This window comes from Macrotis lagotis, chromosome X, assembly GCF_037893015.1.
Source record: "Macrotis lagotis isolate mMagLag1 chromosome X, bilby.v1.9.chrom.fasta, whole genome shotgun sequence".
NCBI classification, from domain to species: domain Eukaryota; kingdom Metazoa; phylum Chordata; class Mammalia; order Peramelemorphia; family Peramelidae; genus Macrotis; species Macrotis lagotis.
Genome location: NC_133666.1, coordinates 436,870,932 through 436,884,987, shown reverse-complemented (window position 1 = coordinate 436,884,987; position 14,056 = coordinate 436,870,932). Strand labels below are relative to the sequence as shown.

General features: G+C 37.3%; 1 protein-coding gene across 17 annotated transcripts in view; it reads left to right on the top strand.

Moving 5' to 3' along the window:
* DTNA (dystrobrevin alpha) overlaps nt 1–14,056 on the top strand; it is a 499,301-nt gene that overhangs the window by 325,584 nt on the left and 159,661 nt on the right. For all 17 annotated transcript variants that reach the window (XM_074205354.1, XM_074205350.1, XM_074205352.1 and 14 more), the window contains one exon: nt 6,490–6,557. In XM_074205354.1, the coding sequence (XP_074061455.1) occupies nt 6,491–6,557 (67 nt within the window). In that variant the 5' untranslated portion in view covers nt 6,490. The remainder of the gene's footprint in view (nt 1–6,489; nt 6,558–14,056) is intronic.

The following is a 14,056-nucleotide window of genomic DNA, read 5'->3' as shown; positions in this document are numbered from 1 at the left end:
ATTCATTTGATAAATATTCATTAAGTAAATAAAATTTGAAAAGCATTGCTACCTCTTTTCCTAATTTCTTATTTCCTTCTCATCCCTATACAAATGCACTCAAATTTCTTCAATAAGATTATTCAAAATTCTATATTAGATCATAGAATTTTTTATTTAAAAGTGACTATAGTTGTCTTCTAATTATCATAGTTATCCCCATTTGCTCATGAGGAAATTGAGGTTTTTAAGAAGTAATCTGGCTCTGGAGGCAGGAGGATCTGAGCTCAAACCCAGCCTCATACAAGCCACTTAATAGTTGTGTGACCTTAGGCAAGTCATGTAACCCTACTGAATCATAGAAAAACAGTAACTCTCAATGTCACATAGAATTTTCCATGTATTTAAATGGAAGATGAGGTTTGAATCTATCTTCTAGATCAGTGGTCTCCAAAGTAGGACCTTTCACCACTTGATCCCTAAGAGAATGTAATAAACTGCTTAGTATATGGGAATATGGAAAGATGGGTCACATCTTCTCCTCTCCATTTTATTTAGTCCTGGGACTTATCTTTTTTAAAAAAAATCACATCAATCATTGTCTTCCAAAACAATTATACTGTGTCTCTCTCAAAATTTGATCCAGGGGGGCAGAGCCAAGATGGCAACAAGAAGGGATTGAGTCTTAGGAGCTCTCTGATAAAACTCATCAGCTAAGGACTCTAAACTTTCGAGAGACAGAATCCACAAAGGGACCCAGTGAGGCAGTTCTTCTACTCAAGGTAACCTGGAAAAGAGCAGAAAGGCTCTGCTCCCCGGGGTCGGAGGGGTGGCCCACCAGAGGGGTGGCCCGCCAGAGCCAAAGAACTTCAGCCTCCCAGAGGCAGCCCCAGGACGCTGGGAGCCTCAGCTCACAGCAGCGGGGGAGTCTCCTGAGCTGCACCCCAAGGAGCATCAGGCACAAAGTGGGAGAACAGCGGGGGACCTCTGCCAGAGCGAGCACATGGAGCCCAGCCCTCGGGGCACACAGGGAGCAGCATGGTCTTTCTGCAGCCCAGAGCCAGAAACAGAAGCAGGTGGAGCCCATAAGCAGGAGCCTCCAGGGCATGAGTCCATTGAACCTAAGGAGGGGAGTGAAGAGAGAGACTGTCCAGCTCTGTCCTCTGCCCCTGGAACAGGACTCTGGGGCTCTGACCACATTCAGATCCTGATTGCAGTCTAGGCCCCCCCATAGGACAGCAGGGCCCCCCCACCTCAGCCCCGTGGCAGAGGGGGGCGCTTATGGTCATTCATAGACCAGGAGGGAGGACAGAGCCTCACACACTGAGACCCTTGTGGGAGTGTCCCAAAAGCCCAAGAAACACCCCAAACCAGGCCCAGGCTGGGAAAATGATCAAGCAGAGAAACAAAAGGAAGACTATTGAGAAATATTTTGCAAATGAGCCCAAGAAGGACCAAAATACTCAGTCTGAAGATGAGGAAGCACAAGCTCCTGCATCTAAAGACTCCAAGAAAAACAGAAATTGGGCTCAGGCTATGACAGAGCTCAAAAAAGACTTTGAAAATCAAATGAGGGAGTTGGAAGAAAAACTGGGAAAAGAAAGGAGAGAGATGCAGGAAAAACATGAAAATGAAGTCAGCAGCCTAGTCAAGGAAATCCAAAAAAATGCTGAAGAAAATAGCATGCTAAAAACCAGCTTAGGTCAAATGGATAAAACAGTTCAAAAAGTTATCGAGGAGAAGAATGCTTTAAAAAGCAAAATTGGCCAGATGGAAAAAGAGATATGAAAACTCTCTGAGGAGAACAAATCCTTCAGACAAAGAATAGAATTCAGGGAGATTGAAGAATTTAACAGAAATCAGGAATCAATACTTAAGAAGAAAAAAAATGAAAAATGAGAAGAAAATGTGAAATATCTCATTGAAAAAACAACTGATATGGAAAACAGACTTAGGAAAGATAATTTATAAATTATTGGAATACCTGAAAGTCATGATCAGGAAAGAGTCTTGACATCATTTTCAAAGAATTACTACAGGAAAATTGCCCTGATATTCTAGAAGCAGAGGGAAAAATAGAATTGGAGAGAATCCACCGATCCCCCAGAGAAAGAGATCCCAAAAAACCAACCCCTAGGAATATTATAGCCAAGTTCCAGAACTCCCAAGTCAAAGAGAAAATATTACAAGCAGCCAGAAGGATACAATTCAAATACCGTAGAGCTGCAGTCAGGATCACACAGGACTTAGCAGCAACTACATTGGAAGCTCATAGGGCTTGGAATACAATATACCGGAAGGCAAAAGAGCTTAGAATGCAGCCAAGAATGAACTACCCAGCAAGGCTGAATGTCCTCTTCCAGGGAAAAAGATGGACTTTCAATGAACAAGGGGAATTTCAAAGGTTCCTTTTGGAATGGCCAGAGCTGAACAGAAGGTTTCATCTTCAGATACCGGACTCAGGTGAAGCATGGAGATTGGAGGAGAGGGGGGAAATATGAGGGACTTAATGAGGATGAGCTGCATGCATTCCTGCATAGAAAAATGACACTGATAATACTCATATGAACCTTCTCAGTTAATAGAGCAGGTAGAGAGAGCTTTTATAGTTGAAGCACAGGAGAAAGCTGAATTCGAAGATAAAATATGGTGTAAAAATGGAGTCAATAGAAAAAAAGGGAAATGGAATGGGAGAAAGAAAAAGGAGAGGGGCAATAGTCCAAGATATTTCACATAAGATTTTTTTATTACAATGAGCTATTGCAATGATATGGAAGGGGGGAGGCAAGGGGGAATGAGGGAACCTTTGCTCTCATCAGAGATGGCTAGGAGAGGAAACAGCATATATACACAATGGGGTATAGACATCTGGAGTAAGAAGGAGGGGGGGAGCAGGGGGAAGGGGTGGGGATGTGAATAAAGGAGGAGAGGATGGACCATGGGGGGAGAGTGGTCAGATATAATACATTTTCTTTTTTACTTCTTGCAAGGGGCTGGGATTGGAAGGCCTGCCCAGGACCACAGGGCCAGGTGAATTCTGGGCCTAAGGGGTGGTATGGGGGCTCAGGGCTTCTTGGCCCCAGGACCAGGGATCTGTCTGCTGAGCCAGTCAACGACCCTACAGCAGAGTCAGAGTGAAAGGAGAGAGAAAATAGATTACATGGTAGTGGAGAAATAAGAAAGGAGGGAGTTGTGATCAGCAATGGCAATGGTGGAAAAATATGGAAGTAACTTTTGTGATGGACTTATCATAAAGAATGAGATCCACCCATGACAGAGTTGTTGGTGTTGGAACAAAGACTCAAGCACATTTTTTGTTATTATTATTTGGGGGAGGGTGCAGGGCAAGTGGGGCTGGGTGGCCTGCCTGGGGCCACATAGCAGGGTGATCTATGGGTGTCTGGGGCCAGATTTGGACCCAGGTGCTCCTGGCTCAAGGGCCAATGCTCTGTCTGCCACCCAGCCACCCCTACTATTATTACTATTTTATTTTATTTTGGGTCTTTTTTTTTTCTTTTTTCTTTTTGGTTTTTGCAGGGCAGTGGGGATCGGGTGGCTTGCATGTCACACGGCTGGGTGATTGTTGGGTTTACGAGGCTGGATATGGGCTTGGGTGTTCATGGCTCAAGGGCTGGTGCTTCATCCATTGCGCCACCTGGCCATACCTACAATTATTACTATTATTTTTTTTAGTTTTAATTTTTTTCTCTCCCCTTTACTTTTTTCACCCAAGCAAGTCTATCTATATTCATGGGGGAGGAGGGGTATTTTGTTTACTTGTAAACAAGAATATTTTATTAATGTAAAAAAATTTGTACAAAATGAGAATAAAAAAATAAATTAAAAAAAATTTGATCCAAATCCTCATGAAAATTATAACTTTGTTCTGTGCAGGTAACATTGGGAAAATTCTTAGTCTATCTCCCCAACAACCCAGACATTCAGGACAAGTTAGCAGTGATTTAGAGCCCTTTAGTGTGTTAAAGACCTTCAGTGAGTTAGAACCCCTCATTCCCCCTTTATATTTTGGCTAGGATAGAATGAGTTTGATGGGATGAGAAGATATTGATGAGTTGCAATAAATCAAAGATTCCTTCTTTCCCCAAAAACCTACTCAAATTCCAAATGGACCTATAACTCTTTAAGGGTACCATAATCCTTCCAGGTCAGAAGAATCATAGCCTTGGTGTCATCTTTGACTTTTCATTCTCCTTTATTCCACATATCCAATTAGTTTCTAAATTTTGTCATTTTTACCTCCCTGTCTCAAACTTTTCCCTTCTTCCTATTTTCAGAGGTACCACACAAGTTTAGACACCCATCACTTTCCCAGTACTATTTCAATGGTCTTCTAAGTGGTCTCTCTGCCTTAAGTCTTCCTCTATTCCAATCTATCATCCACATAGCTTCCAAAGTGATTTTCCTAAATGAAAATATGACCAGGTAACTCCCCTATTTCATAAATTCTAATGATTATTTATTGCAGAGTCAAATATTATTTTGTCCTCATTTCACCATTTAATTTTTGTATGACAGTTCAAATAATTATTAGCACAAAAGTACAATATAAAATTTATATAAAAGAAAATATACGCAATTGGGAAGCACAATCAAAAAATTTAGAGACTATACATCAAAACTATTTGTGAACATTAGAGGAGAAATCTCAATGACTTTACCAATCTTTTTATGTTTATTAGAAAGAGGAGTTTGGATTAATTTAGCTAGAGAGAAGAGTCATTCTAATATCATCATCATCAGAGATGATATTTATTTTATAGAAATTTGTTGTCTTGCAAAATTCTTTATGTACATTATCTCAAATGAAATATACCAGTGCTTCCTTAAGTCTTCTCTAAGAAGAATAATTTTGGTTCTGAATTGTGGCCATATGCAATCTGTCAAATTTGCTGTCAAATAAAAATCATTAATAGATCTCATTGCTAGGTTTCCTTCCTTATGCTATGTGACTCCTTGGGGTGGACATGAACAACCACTTCTCTCACCATCCTCCTCAAGCCCTCTTCTTACTCCCCAGCTCTATTAGTCCATAAGCAAGCATTTATCAAATAGCTATGCCCCAAAATGAAGTCAGACACCACTTAAATGACTCAACAAGAAGCATAGGAAAAAGATTAAAGACATATTCCCTTCCTCCAAGAAGTTCACAGTTTAATGGGTGAGACAGCAAGCATACAAAACAGAGAGGAAAAGCTCAGTAGGAAGGTACTAAGATTAAGTAAAATGGCAAAAGGTTCCTTACAAAGATAAGACTTGGACTGAGACTAGGAGGAAGTCAGGGAAGGGAAGAAGTAGAGTTGAGCACCAGGCAGCAACCTCAGCCCTAGTGATTGATGAAGGGAAATACTTATCCCAACTTCTATTTATTTTCTTCTTTTTTAAAGGAATAGCATATGCCACAAGTTATCCTAACCAGATTTTCCTCCATGTTTGACTCCTGTTGGGTATGATTAACATTTTTCTCGACATGAATTATCTTTATGTAGTAAGACATAGGATCATCCAATCATAGAGTCATAATTAGGAAGAATCGTAGAGTTCACATAGTCCAATCCCATTATTTTACAGATGAAGAAAATGAGGTACAGAAAAATAAAGTGATTTGTCTAAGACTAAACAGGTAGTTGGGTCCTCTCTTTCTAAATAGAGCATAATCCATTGTGTTATATTTGGAGACTCTGTCCCCAAGAAGATTTTTTCTTATCTCCATTAAGGTTGTCCAGCTTCTCTCTATTGATTATCTCCAATATAGCCTGTATAAATCTTGTTTGTATATAGTCATTTTAGTTCATTCCCGTCCATCCCATCTCCAGTCAGATTGTGAGCTCCTTAAGAGCAGAGACTGGAGAGGTTTTCTCTTTTTTTCTTTCATTGTTTCTTTTTTCTTTCTTTCTCTTTTTCCTTCTTTCTATTTCCTGCCTTCTTTATGTCCCACTGGTTAACACCGCTGTTGTTGTTCAGTCCTTTCATTAGTGTCCAACTCTTTGTGACTGACTCCATGTGGAGTTTTGTGGGCAGAGATATTGAAGTCGTTTGCTGTTTCCTTCTACAACTCATTTTAAAGATGAGGAATTGAAGCAAATAGAGTAAAATGACTTGCCCAGAGTCACACAGCTACTAAGTGACTGAGGCCAGATTTGAACTCAGAAAATGAGTCTTTTTGACTTCTGACCTGGCATTCCATCCCCCATATCATCAAGCTACCTACCAAAAAGTGTATCTGGTACATAATAAGAGCTTAATAAATGCTTATTGACTTGACTCCAAAAATCATAACAATATCATATATGGAATATGTGAGTAGTGACTTTTAGCAGAAGATTTTCCAGTTAATGAAAAGTAGGGGCTATAGCTATTTAATGTAGTTTTATTTTGAAATGTCTTTTCTGAGTTTATGTAGTAAAAATGGCTTATGAATTTATCTACAAATAAAAAGGATTCCTTAGTAACTTGAGGATAATAATACCTTGTAATCATTTTGTTCCATAGAATGATTGAAGATAGTGGGAAAAGAGGAAATAACATGGCAGAAAGAAGACAGCTATTTGCAGAAATGAGTAAGTATGAAACTTTTTAGAAATATACTCTGAATTTCTCATGAGTAAGTATGGGACTTTTTTTTTAGTTTTTTCAAGGCAATGGGGTTAAGTGGGTTGCCCAAGGCCACACGGCCATGTAATTATTAAGTGTCTGAGGCTGGATTTGAATTCAGGTACTCCTGACTCCAAGGCCAGTGCTCTATCCAAGTGTGCAACCTAGCTGCCCCAGTATGGGACTTTTTAAAAACAATACTGAATTTTATTATTGCTGCCTTTATCAGTGACATAGTGGCATACATCTGGTCTCAGAGACAGAAGAACTGGATTCAAGTCTTTCTTCGGCTACATGTCTCTGAGCAAATATTTAATCTTTCTTGCTCTTGGCCAAATGTCAGCAACATTCCTAAGTGTTATGGAATGGGATTAAAATACAATTCAAAAATGTTTAACAAAATATAATATTTCAAAGATAATATCAATATATTGTTTTCTTTGTCAATATATGACCCACAGGGATCTTTATGTAGGGGTTAGTGGCCCCCATTTCTATTTCAATTTGACATCACTGCTCTAAGGCAACTTTCTAAAACTAATTGAGAATGAAAGTGCTAAACTGAATGATTTTAGAGAATATCTTTTTCAGTGTGTTGCCCATGTTAATGACATCATTAGGTCTAGTTTTTATCTCTGTCTCACTCTGAATTTCTCATTGCCAAATAGTAAAGTATATAGACACTTTATAATATTCTATTTCCCTTACCTTTGAAAGTCTTATAAGAACCTATACATTTTAATACCCTTGACTGATGTGTAGTATTTCACAGGAATTCAAATAGAAATTAGCTTAAGTGGAAAAGTCATTTCCCAGAGGACTAATATTCCAGTCAGGAAGACTTGAGTTCAAATCCTTTCTCTGAGAGAGGCTATATTAGCTCAATGAACAACTCACTGAATCTCTCAGTGTTCCAGGCAACTCAAAAACTGAGTTGTTTGTATATATGATTTAATGGAAAGAGTTTCCATATGGGGAGAGACCCCCTCCACAGATGAAAAAACAATTTTGGGCTTACATATTAGTACACATACTATCTATATAGATATAGATCTTTGAACTAAAGATTTTATGTAGTATTACTCGATGCTAAGATTTTCTTCTTTAACATGTAGATGACAAAGAGACAGAAATCCCAGGTTCATATAAGGAAAAGGAATCACTTGCAGTAACTATGCCAGACTATCTTGCCAAACTGTCATCTGTTATTCCCATTTCCTGCAGAGAGGGAGAATCTGTCCTACTAACCAGTACCTGCAAAGCACAAAGAAAAATAAGTGATAAAAATAGCTCTGAAGCAGGTTACTATATAAATAGGGGCAGAGAGCCAACACTTGTACTTAGTGACTACAAAAGAGAACCTAGACAAAGGTAATATTTGGTCACTGACTGACATCAGTGCCTGTATTTATGTAAGGAGGGAAAAATGGGGGAACTGATTTTTGTTTTTAAAATAAAATTGGCTGTCTCCCTTAAGTTCTAAGACTCATTTCCATATTCATAAGGGAAGAGGTATTTGACATTGAAGAGAAATACTTAAAAAAACTACAAGTAATAAAGAAAAAGCTGTTCTCTTGTTGGCTCTCTATCATATCTTCCATGCATAAGAAATAGCAATAAAAAGTATACTTATTTTTTTTCATTTGTTTTAAGGGGGATGGGAGGTTGGGCAATGTCAATATTGCTATACTTTAACAATGTTAGCTCTGGTAGTGTCATCTATATGAAGCTTAAGCAATCTTGGGTGATGCAATTCAGATTCCTCTTTATCATTCTTCAAAACTAGTAGTACCAGAGTAGCTTTAACTAACAAAAGGAAAGGAAATTAAAGTTAGGGATGGAAATAACAGGCAAAATTGAGTTTACTTTTTTTTTTGGAATATTTCTTTTTGAGAGTAATTTCCATGTTCTAATATAACTTCCCTCTTCCTCTTACCAACCATCATCTATGAGTCTCTGGACTTAATCCAGAACTGAAATTCTCTTCTGGTATGACTAGATCACCAAATCACTTGCATGTTTCATCTTGACAAATGATAGAATGATCTAATACCTATCTAGCCTCTGAAAGGGTTAAACATAATAGAGGTGAGGAACTTTTTCATTTTTAAACATTAAAATCAATCTAAGGAATAGCCATCAGAGTTCAGGCTGTTATGGATAGGGGACAGTACATTCTTTTTTCCCCTTGAATTTTTCATCCTCAATCTAAAAAATATCATTTCATTTCATTTTTCATATAAAAAACAAAACCAAATGAATTTAACAAGCATTTATTCTGTGTTATATGTTATTCAAAGATTTGAAGGTATATAAAGTTTAAATATAAGGAGGTTCTTGCTATCATGAAACTTATATTGTCTACTAGATCAACATATTTGTATTACATGAATAGATGGAGTAATGAAAAGTATTTATTAAGCATTTACTTTGTGTTAAACTCTGGGGGAGACAATATATGTGGGAAGTGGTAACCAGGAAAGGGAGTCACAAGGATGCTGAGTGGAATAATAAGAGAATCTATCAGTGTGTCTATTCCAAAGGTGATGCTATTTGTTCATTTGATTAGAGTTCTCAGAACAAAAGGTGGAAAGAAGAGGGCATACCTGGATATGAGGGAAAAAGGTACTGTACTACGTACATAGTACAAAGTACAGTACTATGACAATACCTTCAATACTGTCATAGAAAGCACAAATATACTTATATTCATATTATCCTAATATATACATACATAATAAATGTGTGAGAAGTGCAAAGTGATATTGAAGTCTGGGATCTAAGATGCTGCTATTAACTAGGGGAATAATGGAAATATTTATGGAGGTAAACCTTTAGTTGAGCTTTAAAGAATGACTAGGAAATAAAGAGTTGGAAGGAGAACATACCAAACATAGATAATAACATGAACAAAAACTCAGAGAAGAGAGAAAAAAAAGGAAGGAAGGGAGGAAGGAAAAGTTAGGGTAGAAGAAAATAGACAGGGAGAGAGAGAGACAGAGACTGAGAGACAGAGTGATAGAGACAGAGAAAAACAAGAACATTTTTAAGCTTTTACTGTGAACCAGACACTGTTAAAGTACAGGCTATTTGAATATAAACAAGCAAGACCACCTAATTTCTAATGAGGGAAGACAACACCTAGAGGGAACTGGAAATCAGGGAGGAAGGACCTACAGGGAAGGAGCAGAGCTGGAGAGATGATGGTAAAGATATTCTAGACCCATCAGGATCAAGAGATTAAAAATGGAATATGTAATAGGGAGTTAATCAGTACAGTTTAATTATCCTTGATCTCTTTCCTACCATTCACAGGTAAACTTTTAAAGAAATATTTATACCTAATGGCCTCTATTTCCCCACCATTTACCTACTGGTACATCAATTAGGTGAAAACGAATGATATAAAATAAGAATCTGAAGAAACTGAGTGACTCCACACAGTAGAGTATGAGATTGACTCTATATGCAGAAGGGAAGGGAACCATTGCAGGATTTTGAATAGAAGGGTGACATGACTGTATCTATATATAATACAAAAACATATGACAATTGTATAAATTAATAATAATAAGGAAATGAGATAATATAAGCAAATCATTTTGCAAAACTTAAAGCTCTCTCTAAATATCACAATGAATTAGAGCAATGAAAATAACTTGTTAGAGAGTTGTTTATTATGTTTATTATGGCAGTTTGGGCTGGTAGTGGGATTAAGAAGTGATGGATAAAAGAGAGTATGGAGGAAACTATTAAAGCAGGATTAAAGCAGGAAGCTAGAAGCTGATGTGCAGGCCAAGGTTCAAGGACTGGAGCTGATTCATGTTGAGGAGGATGTCTACGGAATTGATGGCTAGCTGATAGTTAATCTCCTCTCCTTCAGGAAAAGGAGCTTGTAGCCATTACCTTAGACCGTCTGTTGGCAGGGTGACTCTGGGGAATTTGAGCTTCCCCAGGGTCTTTCACATAGTAGGATTACTAAAGTCCTCAGAAAGGGTAACTAGGAGAGTGTGTTTTCTGTGAAGTCAAGGAAGCAAATAATAATTAGAAATACTTTCAAGAAGTCACAGAAAGTGAGGGCTGAAAAACGTCATTAGATTTAATAATTAAAAGGTCATTTTTAATTAAAGGTCTCATTAAATCATGTGATTTAAAGTTTAAAAAGCCCTTAAATATCATCTCATACCCCAAAGTATGAGTATGAAAGGAAGCTAAAATTTGAACTGAGTTCCTCTTTCCTCTAAAGTATTCTTTGAGAGAGCAGTTTTAGTCAGTTTGTGGGGACAAAAGGATAAAGATGGTGGGGAAATGATAATCATTAGGTGTAAACATTTTTTCCAAAAAATTGTATCTGTGAACGGGGAAAAAAAGAGATCAAAAAATAGATGACCGAGGCATAAGAATGGGACTTTTTGTCCATTTGATTTATTTCTTTTAGAATTGGGGAGAATTTTTAGCCAGATGGAATGGAACCAGAAGATAACAAAATAATAAAGATAGATGAGAAGAAAGGGTTGACTGGAGGAAAAAGGAGTGGAGTTGCTGAATCGAAGGCCGAAATAGAATCATGGAAGATCAGAACTAGAATGAGCATTAGGTTTTCAACTATAGGCTTTAAATAAACTTAAAATGTCATGAGGTCCTACATCAAAGTACTGTGATTAACCATCAAAAAAACCCCATTATGTCCTATTGATTAATTAATTATGGTCACTTCACAGAAATAGGTATTCAGAGAGGGAGCACATTTAGGGGGAAAGGTGAAATCCATTTTGGACATCCAGTTAGAGACATCCATCAGGCATATTGGCAATTCAAGCTCAGGAGAAAGATAAATATTAGAAAAATAGATCCAGGAGAGACGATCCGAATCACTGGACTACCAGAAAGCCTGGATCAAGAAAAGAACCTGGACATCATGCAGGAAATTATAAGGGAAAACTGTCCAAATCTACTAAAAGAAAATAACAATATAACCATTGAAAGAATCCACAGAACCCCTCCAGAAAGAGATCCCAGGATAAAAACTCCAAAGGCTATTATAGCCAAATTCCAGAACTCTCAGTAAAGGAGAGAATATTGCAAGCAGCAAAAAAGAAAACAATTCAAATATAAAGGAAACATAGGACCTATCAGTCTCAACATTGAATGATTGGAAGACCTAGAATAGCATATTTCAGAAAGCAAAGGACCTAGGATTACAACCCAGAATGTACTACCGTGCAAAATTCAGCATATACTGTCAGGGGAAAAAGATGGATGTACAACAAAATAGAGAGAAAAAGATTAGATATGTAAATTTAGGAATTATTACTTCATAGAAAAGATAGTTGAACCTATGGGGCATAATAAAATCATCAAAAGAGAAAATGTAAAGACAGAAGTGGACCCTGGAAAGGGTCTAAGGATGCCGTTAGCTATGCTATTTTCCCCCATTGTAAGTCATTCTTCAATGTAAAGTTTTGGGGATTTTGTAGTGTTTAATGAATCATTTTATCTCTAATTTGAAGAGTCTGATAAGATACTTTTGATTACTCTGGAACACATTTCTAGTTGATTATAGGAATAAGAATAGTTAAACATGCTAAACAATGGTACATCTTTTCTCCTAAAGTATGCTAAATAATTCTCAGGTATCATTCCAAACAGCCAAAGGTATCTGACCTTCATTCAGAATCATGGAGGAGATTACTTTTCAATCAGTACTAATGTGTACTAAATGGTTAGCTGGAGAGAACATTAAATGTGATTCATCTGGTTAAAATAATTATCTGGTTATAAAAGAAGAAATTGATTATAATACCCAGTTAGGAGGGCTTTAGTATGACTGAGGGGAGAGAGAGAGAGAGAGAGAGAGAGAGAGAGAGAGAGAGAGACGTGAGAAAAGGGGTGGAGAGGGTTAGTGTCCCCAGGTGCTGTCAGTATGTCAGTAAAGACGGTGGAGAAACTGAGATGTGTAAATGTTTACAAAAAGAAAAGAAAGCTCTAGCATCGAATATCAACTTCTGCTAGGAACTGATGACAATCAGGAAGGCAGTTACTAGGGTCCCAAAATAAATGACGCTTATTGAGTAAGCAATATCAATTTATAAGTGTTGACAATAGAAGGAAGCAATACACACCTTCTGCCCAGAATTTGAAAAAAAGGGCAACCAAATATAATGGACAAGAATACCTGACAAATCCAATTGAACATTTGTTGAGGACCTTCTCACAATTTGGCATGATATGGAATGGAGGTAGAAGAAAGGAGATTAAATTAAGAATCATGTTTGGCTCACAGATAATAATAAGTTGTCTTGTTCCATGATTTAAGGGGTACAGGAAAAAGCCCGCTTTGTCCAAAAATATCTTTCATGCTGAGACAAAATTCCATTATTGACTTCCCTGTGAGAAGGCAGTATCCATTTAAAATGAAAATGTTGCTCATAAGTAACAGCTCTTTGTTCCCTCTCCCTCTTCTTCTCCTACCAAATCATTATAACATTAATAAGGTTATCAAAGTAGCTCTAGCACAAAGCCTTCTGTTGTTCTAGTGAAAAGGGCACTGGGCTGGGAACTCTGAGATCTGGGTTCTGGCTCGAGATTTGCCAATGAGTAGCTTTGTGGCCTCAAACAATCAGTCAATCAAAAAGCATTTATTAAAGCTACCATGCACCTAGTCAACAAGCCAATTAGTATTTCTTAAGTAACAGACGAAAGACAGAAGATAGTTTTGCTCCCATGGCAGACACATACATAAACATATATGTGTGTGGGTATACCAAGAGGAATGACTGAAAAATAAAGCATTCAAATTCTTTCAACATAATCATAAGTGAACCCAGTGAATAAAAAAGGAAAGGTCATAAAATCCTAGATTTAGAACTAGAAGGGATCTTAGAGATCTTTCATTTCATATATGACAAAACTGGGGCCCAGAGAGGTTATGTAACTTGCCCAGAATCATATAGCTATTAAATTTCTGAATTAAGATTCAAACACAAGTTTTACTCCTTTCAAGTCCAGTCCTCTGTTCACTACATCACTGAATATCTAAAAGGATCAATGGTGCTATACAGTGAGTTTTCTGATGAGATCAGAATCCAAAGGGATAGATAGATAGATAGATAGATAGATATAGATATTTGTACACACATATATATCTATATCTATCTATACATATCTATATATCTATCTCTCTCTCTCTCTATATATATATATACACACATTGGAAAGAAAGCCTATAACCAAGGAAAATCGAGTATCAAAAATCTCTAAGACTAATTTCAGGAAGGTCATAAAGCCCAAAATGAGCTGTTAAAAATGTTAAGAATTTTTGTTATGTTCAGAGCAATGTTTTGCTTAGGACAATAAGAACTTGAAGTAATGGGCCTATTAATAACAGAGCGAGAGACAGAAAGAGAAAGAGAAAGGAAGAAAGAAAAAGATTAAAGAAATGAGAATGGGGATGAGAATTGGAACA